Source organism: Poecilia reticulata, chromosome 23, assembly GCF_904066995.2.
Source record: "Poecilia reticulata chromosome 23, P_reticulata-male-v2, whole genome shotgun sequence".
NCBI classification, from domain to species: domain Eukaryota; kingdom Metazoa; phylum Chordata; class Actinopteri; order Cyprinodontiformes; family Poeciliidae; genus Poecilia; species Poecilia reticulata.
The window spans coordinates 16,293,061-16,312,911 of NC_088852.1; the positions used below are offsets into that span (position 1 = coordinate 16,293,061).

A 19,851-nucleotide genomic window follows, 5' to 3' on the forward strand; every position below is an offset into this window, starting at 1 on the left:
CAGTACACAACACAAACATAGGCTTCATGAATTACAGGAATTTTGCTGTGTAATTGTATAATTCTGCTATGTCAGTTCTTACAATAGGTTTGTGATCAGGGTGCTTACTGGTGATGAGGAAGACAGGAGGAGTCTTCCCATTAAACATGCATCTTCATAACCAGTCATTTGAAAGAAATACATATGACCTCATCTATAATTTAGTATTTTGGTATATTTGGACATATGGATATCAGTTTTGCCAATATTGACAAAGTCATCAGGCGCACACGCCTGTTTCATCTTTGCTCATCATTTAGAAGGAGGTTTCCAGAGCTTTGACGTTTAATTTGTTGCTCTTAACTGCTGAAGTGAATGTGAACATCATGGTGAGATCTGCCTGGGGCCTTCAGAGTGAAGATTGTAGAAGGTTAGGATTCTGTTACATTCAGGAGAATGTTTCCACCACCAGTTGGGGTTAAACCCACACATCTAACAGTGCGTCATACTAGAGCGACGACGAATGTGATGCACTAGTATGTCTTGTGAGTCAAGCAATGATGTTATTCTGTCCCCAAATCAATGGACTGTGTTGTGTAGCAGTAACTCCACCCTAACCGTACCATACCATTGTCCTATAGACCTACAATTGAAGGGGGACCAGGAATGGTGTCATACAAGCTGGTTGTATGGGTCGCTTGTACAATGGACCAGACTGAACCTTTAGTAGAACTGGATCTGAAGACAAAGACCCAAAACGTATCAGTAAATTCAACAAAGGACTGTCTGAGAGTCGATACACGGTAAAGGCCTAGTCAACGCCCATATCCTGATCTCACTGAGGTGCTGTGAGGTGAACTGAAACATGCCTTAACGTGCAAGATATACCTCAAACATCTCAAAGAAGTGTCAATCCTACAAACACAAATGTGTAGACATAATAAACGAAACCATATGCATCCAGCAGACGGCTGTGATCATGTGACTGAATGCAGGTGCAGATCAGGCGCGCTATCATGAATAAATTCACACAAACACACAGAATCGCTGTCTGGAATTTCAGCCAAGAGCCTACAATATTGACATGTGCTCATATTTTATTTACAAGTTGCTGGGTTTTTTTTGTTGCATTTCACATAAGGTTCATTTTTAATGAAGTTTTAACATATGAAGAAGCACGCTGGCTTTGTCTTTTATGTTACGGCCCTCTGACTGAATGTTGTGCTGCTGCTGGTTTGGCTTTGAGTTTTGTTTGTCTCTGTGTTTTCGTGTGTTCATCCTCTCTTACATAATTCATGTGAAAAGCATCCTTATAAAACAAAAAAAAAAACACACACACACCAACACCACATCAGTGACTTCCAGCACAATCCATGCTGCACTGTCTTGGAAAAAATAAAAAATAAAACAAAGACAAACATGTAGAATATTATTCAGCCAAAAGCTCATTTAGCCATAAACATAAAAAAAATGTTCAGAGAATACGCCCCCTGCCACTTCACTGAGTGGCTCATTGACCTTGGATTCTTTTCTCTACAACTTTGCTGTGAGCGTAGCTGGTGCATGTGAGTGGGCACATACTCAAACTACTGATAAAAGACCCATTTTTTTCTAATTCAAGCAATGAAAAGCATTAGTCATGTTTACTACAGTTTTGTACTTTTTAGTGTTGTACATTACCATATAATCACAATGAAAACTCTATACCTCTGCAGTAAAAACTCAAAAATCTTTCTACAGCCTTCCAAAGAGTTCTACTTTTGCTTTGTCAGTCCACATAATATTTTTCTAAACTTCAAATCATATGGGGAACTCTTTAAACAGATCCTTGTGTTATTTTTGGTTAGCCATGTTTTTCACCCTGAATGCCGTTTTTGCCCAGTATCTTTCCATGTTGAGCTTGTTTTTTTCGTGATCTAATAGATGAATAATCAATGCTTTCTTGGAGTAATTTTAGACTGGGCACTAAAAAATTCCCCACTTTTCCATGTCTTCATCTGTGGATAATGATTCCCACTGTAATTCTCTGGAATCCCAAAGTCTCTGTTCCTAAATGGTTTTGTAGTCATTCCGTATTGAGCTGTGACTGCCACTAAATATATCTTAAATGGACTAGTGTTGGGTACTTTTCAGTGATGTTGTAGTTGTTATGTTGTTTGTCGGGTTTCTTTCTCTCAGACTTTTAGGGTATTGACTTGTATTCTCTCTATGCTTCTTTCTCTCCTCTTATCTCCTTTCCTTTTTAAATCTTTCCCGCAGCTTTCTACCTTTCTGTTCTGTATCTGTGTCCATTTGAAATACACACAAAGAAATTCTTAATATATATTTTTATATGTCTACAAGCCTTAATGCTTCACTTGTAAAAGTAAATCTCAGGAATTGTTGGCACTCAGACAACAATTCTGACCACCACACTGCCAGATAAACAAAGAAAATGTAAACATAAAAAAACAATCACACAGCAAAAAGAAATAGCTTTGTAACCCTTTTCAGACTGATTGATGTTATTGATTTTCTTTAGATCAGATTATGATGTATTATTAGACTACTTGAGGCTTAAAGATGCCTTTACCCTAATCTTTAGCTCAGATTCTGGCAGGGACACTCCAGTATCATAATACAATTTATTGACAAAGGAAGCATGATGATAAAATGAAAAAGATTACTTTAAATCTCAAATCTACCGGAGGTATGAATAATTTTGAACTCAACTATGAGTGGACTTGCACTCCTTTTTTTTAGCAGTACTTACTAAGCTGGTTTTCATACCTACAGGTAGCCTGAACCAGCAGAACTGGGGGAAGAATTGCCCATCCTGTAATGGCGCCCGGCAGTCTCCTGTGGACATCGATGAGATGTTTACCCAGGTCCGGAGGCAGTTCCAGAACCTGCAGCTAGAGGGCTGGCAAATACCCACATCAGAGTCCACCACCATCCAAAACAATGGGAAGACTGGTATGTTTAAAGCCGCCTTCTTTCATAAGTATAAAACCCCAGAATGAAAGATTTCTTTAAGCGAATCCTCACATTTGAGTATCCTAGTAAAGCCAGTGTCTCTACAACTTCATTTTTCTCCTGTACAAGAACCGTACTTAAAGCTGCAGTGTGTAACTTTAATAAAAAATATATTTTTTTAAATTTCTTGAAATTATTTCTATGTCATGGCGGTATGATATGTGAGATAATCTGTGAACTAATTACAAATAAACCAATCAGAGCCAGAAGGAGGGTCTTAGTGCTGCCAATCACCTCCTCTCCATTCTCTATGCAATGCTGCAGCTAGGAGATCCTGTAACGAATGTTAAGGCTAGTTATCATAGCCACCAATTATGTGGAATTAATAGTTTTCCTGTAGAGTTAAGTTGTTACAAATGGGCAGAGCCTCCCATGACTGCAGCCTCAGCCACCTACCCATCAACCCATGTCTTATGTTTTAAGTTCTTTTGGACTTGCTGTACTGAAATGTCAATTTCCCTCCTGGGGGGACTGATGAAGGTATTCTACTCTATTCTGTTCTCCGCCTTTATCACATTTAGCAGCTAATACATGAGATTGATTGACAGCGCTAAGCCCCTCCTCCTGGCTGTGATTGGTCGTTTTTGGTGCATTTCTTCAGATGGCAATAATAGCTCTGCAAGAAGGAGGTCAATCTTTTCACAGATTATCTGTCTTATACTGTCACAACATAGTGACAGTTTAATAAATACGTCAAAAACAATTTTAAAAAAAATAAAAATTACGTACTGCAGCTTTAACACCGTGGAAATATGTGGTAATATTTTTTATATAATGATTGCGTAAAGCGAGACTTTGTAATCCTGAGCTGTGAAAGGATTAAGTTTTTATATACCCCCTCAAAAAAAAAAAAAAAAAAAAAAAAAAAAAAAACGATCCACAGCTCCAAGATTAATGACACAGTGAGCTGTTGGGAAAGAAACAAGAAGCAAAAGAGACTATGTAATTGCAAGAAGAGCAATGAGAGAGACGGCACCGACTGAGGGATCATGTAATGAAAAAAGAAAAGATCAGTGCTGAGAGGCAGCGGTGAAGAGAGGAGTCGCGAGAAAAGAACAGGAGGGAGGAAAGCGACTGGGGGAGCATGGACGATGTGAAGAGACGTGAAGTGATGTCTGAAGTGATAAACAGATGAAAGCTGTCTGAGCTACTCTGTCCTCTCCATCCCTACAATACTGCCTGAGCTGCAAGTCGTGATGTGCCTCTGTGTGTCCATTGTATGTATGAAAATGAAAATGGCAGAAATCTCACACGGCTTGTATGATAAACTAGTCATAATTCTATACCTATATAAACCGAAGTGTTCATAAAACTTTAGGACAGCCTTCATAAAAGCAAAGTAGGTTTTAGAATCTTAATATTTGACATGAGGGAACAGTTTTAGACTCAACTGATGTGTAATTGTAAAATATTTGCTTTTGCAATACTGACTCAGCCTAGAAACTGCTGTTACGCTGCTTCATATTTTGCTATACATGCTGGTTTATTGAAAGACAAGTTTTATGAAGGGGATTATGGTGAATTAGTCTTTTCATTTTGATGCTTCCTGAACAGTTCTCAACCAACTTATCTGGTAAAATAAACTGTAAAAAAAAATATATAAAAATGTCCTTGGAGCTATTCTAATATGTCCTTTGGGATCCCGGGTGTGGATTTCAGTGTTGCATTCAGGAACGGCTATATTACTTTTGCAATGATGTCAAAGTCTCATCGTTTGAAAATGAAACTTCAAATTTTAAATAAATTGAAATTAATCAGAAAGTACGCACCTTCAGTTTCAAGCATTCTGCATACCGTCATGAGTAAATCTTCATCAGTCAAAACAACATGACATGAAGTACTGTTATCAAATGGCTGTTGCTTAAATATCTGAAAAGTTGTGTAGAAGTTGCGCCTATGTTCCATGAATGGCATATGCAAAATTAGGAGCTCATGCAACATATTTTTTTGCGTGTGTCAATTAGTTTCATAAAGATTTCTTTACATCTGAGAGCTTTTAATGAGAGAAGCTTGTGAGAACTACTTGCTATTAGCTTAGTTCATCGATTTATTCATATCGTCATGGGCATGCTAACCTATAACAATTGCTTCGGTGGGAAAAGAAGATCTTCTCCCAGCAAATAGTCCCAGAGTGGTATATTTAATGCTGCTTCAACACCATGAGTGCAATCGGCTGCATGAACAATACACATAAAGGCAACTTCTCTCCGCTCTGACTCCCAGATATAGCTCCCAGAGCTAAATATCTCTCATGAGAGACACACAAAGACTACATTTTATATAACAGCTCTGTCAGGGTGTTAGTGGAATAAAAATCTGTCAGGATGCACGGCACGTTTGTTAAGCATCATTGAGCATTTAAATGTTTCAGCACAAGTGAACTTCTAGTGATGTGAGAAATCTACACACCAGCTCAACTGCTCACAGAGTTGAGGTCATTTCTGGTGCAATTCAGACTCTGCAGTGGTCTTTATTTAGATTTCAGGGTGTACCTGTGTATGGGGAACGTACTTTGGGAATCTCAGGGTGTTTTCACACTTGGTAATCCAGTAGACTCAGTTTTATTGGGGCTTTCTGGTTTGTGTCATGAACCAGTAAGGAGCCAAAGTAAATTTATTTTCATTAAGATGGAGTTTTGTTCTTTTTAAACATTTGTTTTTATGAACATTTTAGTGGTTATCAACCTGGAAGGGGACTTATTTGTAAGTGGAGGAGGGCTGAGTTCCAGGTTTCGCGTATCCAGACTCAGCTTCCATTGGGGGCGCTGCAATGCGACGTCAGATGGGTCTGAACACAGCCTGAACGGGATGAAATACCCTCTGGAGGTAAGTGTCAGCAGTACGCCACATATTTTCTTCTCCAACTCAAACCCAAAGATAACGTTAACTCTGACTGTGTCGCAGATGCAGATTTACTGTTACAATCCCAACGAATTTCAAAGTTTAGACGACGCGATGGAGAACGGAGGACGGATGGCCGCCTTGGCCGTTCTCTTTGAGGTGAGGCGGCCTCACCGTGGAACCACCTGTTTCTGTACCTCCCCTCAAACAAAGCAACCATACAATCTTTCTTTCATTTCAAGGTGAGCCTGGAGGACAATATCAACTTCAGTCCTATAGTGGAAGCAGTCAGTGGTGTGAGCAGATATGGTAGGTCACTACATGAAAAGTCTGAGCTTGTTACAAAAGATAAAGATGGCAAATATTTTACAATAAAACACATAAAGCTTATAGCTTTATCTTGGGTCTACTTCCTCTTAATCTGAATACTTGCTGCTTTAGAGATCTAGATATCATCAGTTTTCTCCAGGTTTATTTGCCCTTTTACTCAAACAGTACAGAGTACTGTACTTTTTTTTTTTGGGCACTTTTTCTTTGTAGATAATCCAAATGTATTGGGTTGTTTTTTTAAATCTATTTTATTTGTCGTCTGTCTTTTTTGTTCTATTGTTGATATTGTTTAACTGCTTAGTCAGTTACAGTTATTGTAAATATATTCACATTAGCATGAACATTAATATAAAGACAGTAATGATTCTGCAAAGTAAAAGCACTTCCTGTTTGATTCATTCAGAAATTTGACATAAGCTAATGTTCACTTATTTCTACTACTTTTCTTGGAATAAAAATATATATTTATGTTTTTGTTTGAGTATATTACACCTTATCAATATTTGAAATAATGCAAAGTGGTTATTATTAGTGAAACTTTAGGCTAATATCAGTATCTTACCAAATGATACCAAATTGTATTTATCAGACCGATACTTAAAAAAAAAAAAATTACTCTTTTTGGCTGTTATCAATGTTAGTGCCTACATATTGTGCATCAGCAGTTAATATTTTTTAATGTAACATTAGCTCTTCTGATAAGGATAATGATTTGAATGAATAGCCTACAGAAATTCTGTGTTATAAACAAACTAGACAGCACAACGGTAAGACTTGAGGTTTGACTCCAGAGATTAATTTCCCCAGGTAAGAGTGGATCGGTGGACGCCTTCACCCTGAGCTCCCTCCTGCCCAACGTCACCGAAAAGTACTACATCTACAACGGCTCGCTGACCACTCCTCCCTGCTCTGAATCGGTAGAATGGATCGTCTTTAAACACACGGCGGCCATATCAGAAGCACAGGTCAGTCTCTCTCAAATGTGTTGCCTGTTTTTTGTAGTTTTAGGAAGAACAAACATTAAGAATGTATAAAATAACCAAATCTTTTTATAAGTTGGGATGAGCAGTGTTTTCTTACAGTTGCTGCATTTTTTTATTGTATTGTAAGCAATGATGTGACAAGTTGACACCTAGAGTTTGCCAACTTTAGTGCGACTTTGTTGAGTTGTAGTGTGAAAGATTTTTTCATAATCTGTTTATAGTAAACTGCAAAAACAAAGGAGTATAGTCAATAATATTTAACAGCAGGAGGTCGCAGAGTTATTCTAACAGCCACCAGAACTAACAATAAATGTAAATGAGGCATGTTTTTAATACCATAATGAAATTAAGTGGAATTAGAATATTTGTTATGATATTTATTGTAATAATAAGTGACTTCAAAGTTACATAACGTTGTTAAAAATCCTGGTGTTTGATGAAAAGAAAAAGAAACTTTGATAAATTACTGAAAAACCTTTGTCACATTACACATAAGATATATTGTACATTTCAAGTAAAAATCCAACTAAATAGGAAGGAAAAAAAATAATGTTATGGTTGTTTTTAGTTGAAGTGTGCAGACACCAGGTTATTGAAAGGAACTTTATGATTCAGTTTTTATATTCTTTTGAGTTTACCGCCGCTGTCAGTGATAGTGAATCTGATGAACTCAGATACTACCTTAGTAGGATTTTTCTTACATTAACTTTTTTTTATGCTTTAGCTTAAGCATAAAAAATAAATATCGCACCGATTTTATAAATAACAAAGAGCATCTCGTTGTGTGTGTCAGTCAGTGACACTGTGAAGGTATTCACCAATCATTTAAACGCAACAGAATCTGAACCAGCTGTGGGATTCAGATCCTGGGATTTTTAGCCTGTTGCTGGTTAGCTGTCGCTAACATCAACAAAGACAAAATTTTGCACTAAAGTGATGTAAAGCAAAAGGTTCAGTCAAGATCTATTCACAGACAGGCTGTTCCTGCTGCGCTTGCTTCTTTTTTTTGAAACGTCGGTTGGTTTTCACACTGAAGACGACTGAGTTCTCCCTTTGACGCTACGCAGTGTTACAATGAATAACGCTATGTAGCGGTTATTCATTGTTGCAGAATAATGGAGAACAAACACTGGTTTGTTGTGTGGATTGCGTTTGTGAACATGCTCGTGATTGAAGCAGGGAGGCAAAACATGACACAGCCACAATCATGCAAACCAGAAATGGAGCAGCCTGGCAGCAACATGAGCCTCTTCAAGCATCAGTTCTTTGGGTTTATTTTGGCGGCAGCATAGAGAGCAGAAACATGTTTCCTCTCAGGCTAACCTTTCCTCTTGCCTGTGTTTCTGTCTCTCCCTCTCCCATCAGCTGGAGGTGTTTTGCGAGGTGATGACCATGGAGCAGGCCGGGTATGTGATGCTCACGGATTACCTGCAGAACAACTTCAGGGAGCAGCAGCAGCAGTTCATGGGCCAGGTGTTTGCCTCCTACACCGGAGTGGAGGACGTACCCACACCCAGTATGTCATCACCTGATTTCAACATTTTCTAATTTGCCTCGCACAAACAGCGCTAATGAATATGTTTTTGTCAATTTATAATATTTCTACTTGCTTTATCCTCGATGACAAAGGTCACAGCATAGCATGCTTTCCTGCTCAGTGATTTTCAGATCTATAACACTACAGCACCAAAACTGGGAAACTTACATCAACCAACAGCTCTTTAAACTCCCAGTAGAAGCAACATATCATCATTTTACAGTATAAAAATAAGTTGGAGCTTTTCACCACTTTGAATTCTGAACATTTTGGGGAGAAATGTTCAGAATTCTGTGTCTAACTCTGTGTCCTTTAAGGTCAGCTGCTTTTTTGATCATAAAAAGTCCTCGACACTCTCCACCTTCATAAAGCTGCTTCGTCGGCAGCCAGAAGCAAAGTGGATCTTTAGCACTGCCACTTTGTAGCACACTGTCACTGCTCCGATCAGCAGATAGGCAATTTATTTTGCAGCTCTTTTAGAAATTGAAATAACATATTCAGATATTCATGAAAGGCTCTTTTTACTTGTAGCAAATTCATGAATGCATACACACACACACACACACACACACCTGCAGCACATACTCAATGTCACACTTACTATGAAACTGGGCTTTTTAAAATGCAGTTCTGTATTTTATTTTATTTTTTTATCAAGTCACTTAACCTCATATTATCTCTCTTGTTGGTATGAGGACAGTTTACCAATGGTGGTGTCAGCTATTTATTTCCGCATTTTGAAGATTCACACAATTATTCAAGGTTTTAAGAGAACATATTCATCTCTGCCGTTTCCAGCGTGCAGCTCGGAGCCGCAAAACGTCCAGGCCGACGCTCAGAACGACACCACCATCGTGGTGACGTGGGAGCGCCCCCGCGCGGTATTCGACACCACTATCGACTGGTACACCGTCACCTACCAGAGGCTTCAGGGCAGGGATCAGAACAAACAGGAGTACAGGACCGACGGAGACCAAGATGTGGTAGGAGGGATCTGTCTATGGTGGATGGGGACAAAAGTGTTAACAGTAGTAACTGTAATTACAGAAGATGTTTTTGCTCCATTATCTGCTGACCTCACCGCTACATCTGGCACATCAACGGTTAATTGATGAAAATAGCGTCAGTGCCCTGTTACCTTTGCCTTATCAGTCATTTCCATGAAGTGTTTTGTGAAATGGGCTGATAACTCAAGTTAGGAATTATCATCTCAAAAAGACAGTGACTGGAGCTCTTCACAAGAACGAACAGCAAACCAGTTGAAACACAGCCACCTGTATTTCAAAGAGACACCCTGCGTTCTGGAAGCATGTCTTTTGTTCAGATGAGCGAAACTAGAGCTCTGTGACCACAGAGACATTGCTTATAATCCAAAGAACACGGCCTCCACTGGCCACCCACAGCTGGGACTCTTTTTAAGATGGAAGAAGTCGTGACCTAAAACATATGGCTCTCCTGGTGAGGAACTACCTGCAGGAGAACACAGTGAACTTTATTGACTGATCTGCACAAAGCACTGACTTCAACCCAAGTGGAAATGTGTGGCGTCAATAAAGAAAAAACTTGTTTTGTGTCTTGAAGAAGAGCTTTGACAATGATTCGTTTTGACCAAATTGTGTGATTTTCCTTTTTTCCAGGGTGCCATTATCTCCAGCCTGCTAGCTAATAGCAGCTATGTGGTTCAGGTGGTGGCTATTTGCACCAACAGGCTCAAAGGACGATGGAGCGATCAGATTATAGTTGACATGCCATTAGAAGACCCCGGTACGAACCGACACTGGAGCTCTTTTTACCTGTCGCTCTCACTACGGACAGGAATGTTTATTCTATCCCTGTCCTTCCAGAAAGTGACTCCAGCCCCGACATGGTGCCTCTGAAGCCTCTGACAAAGGAGGCTGACAGCCAGACAGAGGTAGGACAGTCTGCTAGCTTAGCTGCAACTGGGCTTGTTCACATCTGCAGTGTAATTAGTTACATCTGCAAATTATTACGCAAATGAGTGTCACTGATTTGGCAATAGCTTATAATTGAGCATCTGAAGTCCATTCTAAAGGATGTTGAAGCAAACAAAGTTCTGTCTCTGTAGGGATCAACTGTAGCTGGACCGAAGAGGCCAGACAACCAGAATCAGTTGGACGTGGCTTCAGAAGACCACAGTCCAGTGGAGGAAGTTCCAGCTGACCAGACAAGAGTCTACCAGAACCAACCTACCCAACATCAGAAAAAGGCCACAGATCAAACCCAAATAAACCAACACACTCCAGTCCAGACCAGCAGACAGTTAACGCCAAAGACGCCATCTGAATCCGTCAACCTACAAGAAGCTCTACTGGATGAGAACATGAGGGAGAAAGCAAGCCCAAACAGGTTGACCCCTCATGGAAGCAACCAGAACTGGGTAGAGGACGATCAGCTGATCCCAGCGAACTCACCGTTCACAAGTCCAAGTTTTGACAGCACCAGTGCGATTTGGGTTAACCGGATAACCGAGGAGCCAGGCCTTCTGTTTCCAGTTGCTCGGACAACCGTGCCACCTGCAATTCGTCGGCAAATCACAGAAGAGGCGTCGTTGTCAGTCCTGTCACCTCAGGTCAGGATGTACTTTGTTACCAATCATCTGAGTGCTAAAACAGGTCTGAGATGATAATAGATTTCACAGTTTTGTCTCAATCTAAACATTTTCTCTAACTGTGGGTTCATGTCCACCATGTCTTCATTTTACAGCCATTTGATCCTGATCTACCAGAACAGGCTAGTGAAAACCCTCCCACTAAGACTGAGCTGTTCACCCACCCAGTGGAGGACATCAAGGTCACAGACGTCTTCTATGAAGACACAGTCACCAGCTCTCCACTAGGGGTCATCACCTACCCTCCAACAGGTTTTCCTTCTGTGGTTCCAAGTGAGATTTAACTTTGGTTTACATCTTTGTGATCACTCAAAAGTGTGTTTCATACTTCGTTTAGGGTTAGAGGTAGACACTGAACACTGAAAGCTAGTTATTGGACACTTAGGTGTAGACACTCGACACTTAAGGTCCGTTATTTGAGGTCACAAGCTTTGGGTGGTGATTAAAAGAATGAAATTGCGGATACAAGCGACCAAAATAAGTTTCCTCCGCAGGTGTGTGGGCTGTCCCTTACAGACAGAGTGAGAAGTTTGTTCCTCCTGGAGCGATTCAGAATAAAGTGTAAGATTATGGTTGTAAGGACGGACAGAGTGACTTGAGTGTGTTTCCAGTGTGAGTTTGACTCTGTCAGAACCGCTGCTGCTCCTTGTCTCCAAATCTGTTTGTGGTGCTGATGAACAAAATCTCAGGGTGTATGTAATTACCAGATCCTACGAGGATGGCTGGTATTCTTTGGGTTGCCCAGCTATTTTTATTTTCTAATACCTTATCGGTGTCCCATCTTGTTCCATTGCATTACATCATTTTCATGAATTTTCTGTCCACAGGTAACGAAGTGCACGAAGACTCGACGATGAACCCAGAAGAGAGTGGAGCCGCTGTAAGCAAACCTCTGCAGACATCCTTTACCTCAGATTCAGCCAGTCCTACCTCAGAGTGGATAACAGAAAAGACAGCAACAGGGGGCAACACTCTGTCCGACTCCCTCTATAAATCCTTCACCACCTCCTCTTTGCTCAGAGGGCTGATGCACACCACTCAGCCCCTGTTCAATGGTAAGACATAACACTTTCTCTGGGAAAGTCACACATCCCATTAAGCTATCCTGTTCCCTTTTTAAATGGCTATTAATTTTCATTTTGAGGGATTTTACCCAACAGCAGGGTGCTGCAAATGTATCGATGGGCAAACAGCAGGATGAGATTGCAGTGGGTACTTTTATTTCTGCCTTTAATGACCCACAACTGTGCATCTAATCAGTGCTGTGCCCTGTGATCAGAGGGACGTGATGGGGAGGATTCCAGTGGCGGCCGTGAGGAATAAGAAGATGCTGATTGTGATTGTGGTGATAATTAGGGGCTTCTCGCTTTCCTAAGTTACTCTGAATGAAATCTGCTTGACTCTTTGATAAATCGCACAGCACGTTTCTCGAAGAGGTCCGAGTTTTCTGCCTCATAATAATCTACTTGAACTCACTCAAGCTTGGTGATTGGCATCTACTGCTGGGGGCTTGGTCTACATCTATGTTCTTTTCTGTAGCTCAGCAGCGCTCTCTAGTGGGCTTTTTTTTGCTACCTTGCTTCTTCTCAACTCTTAAGGATTTCTGGGATTTCTTCACTTTAAAGCAGCAATTCCTTGGCTTGCCTAATGTGAAAGCCCATTCTTCAAATACATTTCTTATCTCAAAAAGGTAATATTTGAAAAAGGATTCCTCTGTTTTGGCTTTTCTTGCAGCAGATACACCAATATCCAGGACTGAGGATTCAACAGTTGACCAGTTTTCTGGCTTCATAGACTCATCCAACTCCCTGACAGAGATGAATATAAACTCTACATCGTCTGTCTATGATGGGGAACTCTCTACACCTTTACCTCTCAAACCTCTCACCAAATTCTCCAACAGTTCCCATCTCTCTCTTGCCCTCCTGGAATACTTGTTGAACTCTTCACAGCCAAATTTAGACCAGCTACCAATCTCTCCTATTTTGAGTTCCCAAGATCTGGTAAATACCACTAACTCTCTCTTTTTGCTGTCTAATTATGGATCAGCCATCACCCAGCTAGCAAAGACAACCCAACACGAAGAAATCAGTCAGAACAATTCTCTGACTGACGTCAGGAGTCAAGACGTTGTTGAATTGTCAGAGCTGATTCACAACAATGAAGAGGGATCCAGTGCAGATACAAATGAAGATGAGCTTTATGCTAATTTAAGTATGTCTTCACTTGATTCTGGAGGTTTGGGTTTGACAGAGGAGAGTGGATCGGGCTCTGGTCATGACAGCAACATGTTCAGTGGACAAACGGATGAAGTTGCTGAAGCTGAAGCTAAATTTTCAACAATCTCAAGTTCTGCTGTTAGCATCAATGTGAATTATACTCAAGAAAACAGCTTAGTGCCTCAAAGTAAAATATTAGCAGCAAGAAATAAAAGTGGGGTAAGTAGAAAACTGGACAGTGAGAAGGAAAATGAGATGAGCAGAGAGGAAACTGGGGAGGAAAACAGTGGAAGTCACGAAGGCAAAGAGAACCCTGAACACAGAGGGTTGGTGTGTAGTGGGAGTGGCAGCGGGGCTGAGGATGGTAGTGGTTCTGGAGAACAGGCGACTGCCGATGATCACGTAAAGCCAAAGCAAGACTATGGCGATCAGGAACGTTTCAAAGCTGCACGCAAAAACAGATTCGTGTCCAAGGGAAACAGAACACACATCAGAAACGAAGTATTAGGATCTGAAAGAGCAGACAGTCATCAGCTGACATCCAGGGAAGACGCATCGACACAAACATGGTCTGTGACCAATGACCAGAACCTTTATGTTGGGAATGACAAAGAGGATCAGAACACAACTCTGGAAAGCCCAGGTTTTGTACTGAGGTCTAGTGTTGATACAACAGAGGGATATACTGAAGAGGAAGAACCTGCAGAAGGAGCTGGTCAGGGAAGTGCAGCTAAAGACTCTTTGGAGCGTTTCTCAAACATGACTGGGTCGTTTCAGACTGCAGGAGGTTCCGTGTTGAAGGATCTTTTCCCTCTGCTCAGGTTCGCTGACATTAAAGAAGGAAACCTGGAACAAAAGGGAGGTAACTGAGATACAATGTTTGAATTTGTCTCTTTAGAGAAAGGTTTATAAAAGTGTAGTAGTTAATGCAAAACTTTACTACAAAGCAGTTTAAGTTTAGCAGATGTGAGTCTACTTCACCCATCAGACTTAATTAGGTCCGAAGGAGAAATTTAATTACTCTTACTATCTCTGTCTTTTGCATTGAATTTCTTGACTTCAATTAGCAAATAAAAAATTCAGACTCCCCCTAGAGGTCTGAGTTGGCGAGAAAGCCAGGATTCCAGCCTCAGAGGTCTTTCCAAGACTCTTTTGTAGACTTTAAACTCAGACTTCTGATTACAGAGTTCACCATTATCCTGTGTCTGGTAAGAATCACAAAATTTTTTAACAAATTAATGAGCTTGATAACAGCTAAGAATAAAAAACTTAAAACAGTAAAAACATATATTTTCAGTTGAAATATTTATTCACTTGGAGTGAGGCAGAAGAAAGGCAAAATGCTAGTGCTGTGTAGTCTGAAATAAAAAGGACGAAGCTGCAATGCCTCCTTAGTTTGATATTTTTTAAGAAAAGAAACCACATATTTTCATAGATTACGGTAACTTACATTTCTCTGTGCTTCATATTCAAAATAACTGCGATTCACACTAAAACATAGATTGGACCTTAGTGTCACCATGATCAGATTTTTGTTGCAGCACCATTTTCTTTTTCTAAATCCTCACAAAATTCTTCCTACATCCTTTAGTAAGCTTTATGACCTTTACATAGAAGTTCAAGGTCTAAAGTAATAAAATATGTCACCGTTTTGTGTTGGGGGTTGTTTGATTTGACCCATTTTGGACATGTGTTCCTTCTGCTCTTTAACTTGTTTCTGTTTGGTGCTTTGTCGCCCCTTTGGGCTGAAGGCTGATTGTATCCATGAGGTTTCAAATTTAAAAGAAATATAGCTTTAAAATTAAAGCTAGAGTGTTAGTTTCATTAAGAAGCTAACATGAGTCTTCATGAGGACAAAATTCTGTATTTTCGTCTTCTTGGTAGCAGCTCTAAACCTTTCTGATGTGCAACATGAGCATGTAGGACTTCCTTCTCTGTTTCAGAGGGCAGCAACAGCAGCCACGAGTCTCGGGTGGGGCTGGTTGAAGGCGTGGAGAAGGACAAGAGGACAGTCGTTCCTCTGGCTGTCGTCTCCTCTCTCACCACTCTCTGTCTGCTGGTGCTAGTGGGTATACTCATCTACTGGAGGTACAAACACACACCCTGTCCATTCTACATCGTGCCTGACCATCTTTTCACGAGCGATTTGACGTCTCTGGTTCCAGAAACTGTTTTCAGGCAGCCAATTTCTACCCGGATGACCCCGCGTCACCTAAAGTCCTGTCTGTTCCCTCCACGCCTCTGCTGCTTTCCACAGGTAGGTCAGTCAGGGGGGGTCTTTCTCTTCACCTCGTTAACCACTGAGACAAACTGAGAGTCTGGTGTTGCAGATTGCCATGAGCCGCTGACGGTGAAGCAGTTTGTGAAGCAAGTCCTGGAGCTCCACAGCACCAACACCTTCTCCAGGGAGTTTGAGGTGTGTCACATTAAATCCACATGAAAGGAAAACGGGTGGAATGATTTGTCTCAGCTCCCTAATGTGCATCCATGTTTCTTTTTAACATCATGAGCTTTTGGAATTTAATTTAACTCTGTGTGCAAAAAGATATGCTTTAACTCGCAGGGAAGTTCTTGTTTTTTTTGTTTTTGGCAGCCACATGATAATATTTTGTGTTAGGAGAAAACTCCCTGATGGTGGTTTTCAGTATGAATCAAGGACACATCTGCATGTATGATACTTCCACACATGATCCGTTCACACACACATGCAGATTTGATTCTTTGAAGTGTTCAGTGCCTTGCAAAACTATTATTACCCTAAACTATTTCTCATTTTTCATGTTCCAACCACAAACTTCTGTTTGTTGTTGTTTTCCATCATTAAAGCAGACTCAACTCCTGTTTAGTCCACTTTAATTAAACTCCAGTTCTTTTGCGGAGGTGTGAAAGCGCAATCAAACTCTGATGCTCTCTCTTCTTCAGAAGATTTTGTGTTGTTTTTTTATAGTTCTTGGTGCAGTGCCATCACAGGCAAAAAGGGTGGTACAGGTTTTTCAAAGGGTTTGGTTCATTTTAATGTTATTTTTCATCAGTACTGGGAAAGATCACTGGAGTATAAATCCTGTACATTTCTACGTCAAAACATTTCCCTTTCATCTCCCAGTAGCTTGCAAACACATTGAAGTTTGTGGCTGCAGCTCGGTGAGAAGCCTCCAGGTTGAATGGATGCATTTGCAAGGCACTGATTGGTCTCCTGTGTCTCCCTCTCATTGTGTAACAGTGTTTCTGTCTTCCAAATAGTCTACCACTGCTTTCACCTCTTAAATTATTAGGAGGCCCAGGCCTTGTTTCACCTGCCCCGTAGAATAATGTTACATCGTCGCTAACGTAGCTGCTAGAGTTGCAGGCGGCGGCTCAGGTGGGATGGTGTGCCCCCACTCCCACTCGGCGCCTCCGCTCTGTGTGGATCTGAACCCTACATTCCTGGACCTGCACTGACTCCTTGTCTGTCGTCTTGTCCCTCTGTCCCACTCTCCTTTCACCATCTCCACCACCATCGTCGTGCTTTCCGCATCCTCACCATCCTCCATTAGATTGTGAAAGAGTCGTATGAGGTAAGACCCTCCTCCATCCCTCTGCTGCAGAGGGGTTTTTTGTAGTTCTGGGAAGGAAAGGCAAAGTGCCAGCTTACCTTAGCATCCCTGATTTGAGTTGACTGAGTTTTACATCCGTTCTTCTTCAGCTAGCTGACAGCAGGCTCACTCTGTGTCTACATTGAAGTTTGCTGGGCTCAGCTGAACCCGCTTCTCGTTGGTTGTGTTGTGCTTCAGGAGGTGCAGGCGTGTACAGTCGACATGGGCATCACCGCCGACAGCTCACATCACCCCGACAACAAAAACAAGAACCGCTACATTAACATCCTGGCCTGTATGTGTCTGCTTAGTGCAATCAGTCAGCATTTAGGCAGAGCGTCAGCTAACAGTCTGGTTCTCCTTTCCCAGATGACCACAGCAGAGTAAAGCTCTCCAACAGTTTGGACAGAGATGGGAAGTGTGGGGACTACATCAACGCTAACTTTGTCGACGTGAGTGATTTTCTTCGAAGTATTTATACAGTCATAGAGACAGTTGTTTGGTTGGGCTAAAAGGTTTAGAAAAGTTGTTTTTTGGGCACATTTTTAGCTTTTACCTGTTTCTATTGTGCCGTGCAGAATAACAAAACATAAATGAATATGTATGGTGTTTTGTGAAAAATTTGTGTACCACGTGTGAATTTTACATTTTTTAAAATAATTTTCACTGTGATTTTTCAAATCTGAAATCATGTTTTTTTTTCTATAAGGGATTTCTTCTATCCTTTCCTTTTGTATTTCCTGCTCTTTTTCTTACTGCCCTTCCTTTCTTTCCTCCCTTCCAACCTTTTTTCCCTTCCTTACATCCTTACATGTGCTTTCTTTTTTTTCTTTCTTTCTTGTTTTTTTTTTCTTTCTATTTTTGTTTATCCAGGAGCCCATATTTAAAGCCTGGCCACTGTAGAAGAATATCTCATAATTTCATGGTTAAGTTCAGTGCCAAATCTATGGAAAGTTGAGTTTGCAAAAAGTCTGTATTTTCTTTTCTTTTTTTTTCTTTTTTTTTAAAAAGGTGTAGGAACCTTTACTGTCAATATGAAAGCCAGCAAGTTTGCAAAGGACAACAGTGGGGTCCCTGGGTTAGGGTCACAGCTGACTGTACCACTAGCAAAGCGGTCAAACTGCTGCTGCGTTTGCAGGGTTACGAGCGAACGAGGGCCTACATTGCGGCTCAGGGGCCACTGAAGGCCAGCCGGGAGGACTTCTGGAGGATGATCTGGCAGCAGAACGTTGGAGTTATTGTCATGATCACCAATCTGAAGGAGAAAGGACGGGTAAGACCCGACACAAACACCAAAGGTCTCCACCAAGATCAGCGCCGGGTCTGGATTTCATGCCTGCTCCTTCCTCCGCAGACGAAATGTGACCAGTACTGGCCGGAAGAGAACCAGGAGGAGTACGGCGCTTACCAGGTGGCTCTGAGAAGCACCAAGACACTAGCGTACTACACACTCCGGACGTTCACAGTCAGGGATACAGCTAATAAGGTACTTCATATACACATTCCTTATTGCTGATTACCACACAGAGAGCCTGAACCTTTGCAATGTTTCAGTGTTAAATAGTTGATATCGTTTGTTCTTCCAGGTGCCACAGAAGAGAGTGGAGCACACGGTCCTGCATTACCACTACACCCAGTGGCCGGACATGGGCGTCCCAGAGTACACTCTGCCTCTGCTGTCCTTCATCAGGGCGTCGTCTCGGGCCCGGACGCAGGAGATGGGACCCGTCCTGGTTCACTGCAGGTACAGCTGAACACAATTTCTTATGTTATCAACAACATTACAGCAAATCTGGCATCTTCTTTTCATCTGTCTGTTTCAGCGCTGGCGTAGGAAGAACAGGAACCTACATAGTGATAGACAGCATGCTGCAGCAGATCCAAGACCAGGGAACGGTAAACGTACTGGGATTCCTGAAACACGTCCGGACACAGAGGAACTTCCTGGTTCAGACGGAGGTAAAATCAGTCAAACTCCACTGGATAATTCCTTTATATTAAGCATTTGTAACACTTTCTCCTTCCTATAAATGCTTTCAATGTTAAGACAGTAAGATGATTTTGTGAAGCATCAAGTCTTGTCATTTTCTTGAAGTGTGTGTCATTTTTTGACACATGCTATGATTTGATCTCCTCTTCTAAAACCTACATATATGTTGGGAACAAGCGTGTGTAATTCTGTTTTCTGCTGCCTCATGACGTCGGGTTGCTTTTTTATCGACTTTAGGGTACTTTTTCATATTTTAAGATCAACTGTTTATCTTTCAATAACATTTCAAGGTTCTATGAATGTCCCAAGTGGCCAGATAATTATTGGCCAAATTAATCAGAAAGTAGGTCAAACCATCAGTTTCAGTTTCAAACATCCATAATGCCGAGGTGAGTGGACCTTCATCAGTGCACACAGCATAGCTTAGAGTGAGATTAAAGGTGTATTTCCACCAGGGGAATCCAGCTTTGGTCCACTTGTTTGTTCAGGGCGATCCATGTAGCAGTAGTGTTAGCAACACTGAATGGCTAACACATGATCCCTAGCAACGGCAGTCCATGTTTCCTGGAGTTGGGTCGTACTGATGCAGGTCTGTCTGCACAACAGAAGGAAACCACAGAGTTTGTTTGGACCGGACCTTGACCCATTTTTTCAGGTGGTTTCAGTTTGATCCACACCAGGATATGCTGGAGTGTATTCAAACCTGCACCAAACCAATAGGGGAAATAATCTGCTCTGTTTAAAGCAGACCAAATGT

The 19,851-nt window shown here is 41.2% G+C and overlaps 1 protein-coding gene across 5 annotated transcripts in view; it reads left to right on the forward strand.

Moving 5' to 3' along the window:
- ptprz1b (protein tyrosine phosphatase receptor type Z1b) overlaps window positions 1-19,851 on the forward strand; it is a 64,906-nt gene that overhangs the window by 37,902 nt on the left and 7,153 nt on the right. For 2 of the 5 annotated variants that reach the window (XR_532787.3, XM_008401422.3), the window contains exons 3-25: window positions 2,755-2,934; window positions 5,668-5,819; window positions 5,898-5,993; window positions 6,077-6,143; window positions 6,972-7,129; window positions 8,513-8,663; window positions 9,483-9,667; window positions 10,322-10,448; window positions 10,529-10,596; window positions 10,771-11,274; window positions 11,409-11,586; window positions 12,141-12,368; window positions 13,048-14,394; window positions 15,476-15,620; window positions 15,698-15,789; window positions 15,863-15,948; window positions 17,066-17,086; window positions 17,303-17,399; window positions 17,474-17,556; window positions 18,243-18,377; window positions 18,459-18,590; window positions 18,691-18,848; window positions 18,928-19,063. Coding sequence is in view for 4 of the 5 variants with exons in the window: in XM_008401422.3 (XP_008399644.1) it covers window positions 2,755-2,934; window positions 5,668-5,819; window positions 5,898-5,993; window positions 6,077-6,143; window positions 6,972-7,129; window positions 8,513-8,663; window positions 9,483-9,667; window positions 10,322-10,448; window positions 10,529-10,596; window positions 10,771-11,274; window positions 11,409-11,586; window positions 12,141-12,368; window positions 13,048-14,394; window positions 15,476-15,620; window positions 15,698-15,789; window positions 15,863-15,948; window positions 17,066-17,086; window positions 17,303-17,399; window positions 17,474-17,556; window positions 18,243-18,377; window positions 18,459-18,590; window positions 18,691-18,848; window positions 18,928-19,063 (4,526 nt within the window). In the remaining variant the exon portion in view is untranslated. The remainder of the gene's footprint in view (window positions 1-2,754; window positions 2,935-5,667; window positions 5,820-5,897; window positions 5,994-6,076; window positions 6,144-6,971; window positions 7,130-8,512; window positions 8,664-9,482; window positions 9,668-10,321; window positions 10,449-10,528; window positions 10,597-10,770; window positions 11,275-11,408; window positions 11,587-12,140; window positions 12,369-13,047; window positions 14,395-15,475; window positions 15,621-15,697; window positions 15,790-15,862; window positions 15,949-17,065; window positions 17,087-17,302; window positions 17,400-17,473; window positions 17,557-18,242; window positions 18,378-18,458; window positions 18,591-18,690; window positions 18,849-18,927; window positions 19,064-19,851) is intronic. The other 3 variants (XM_008401423.3, XM_008401424.3, XM_008401425.3) reach the window with 3 other exon arrangements.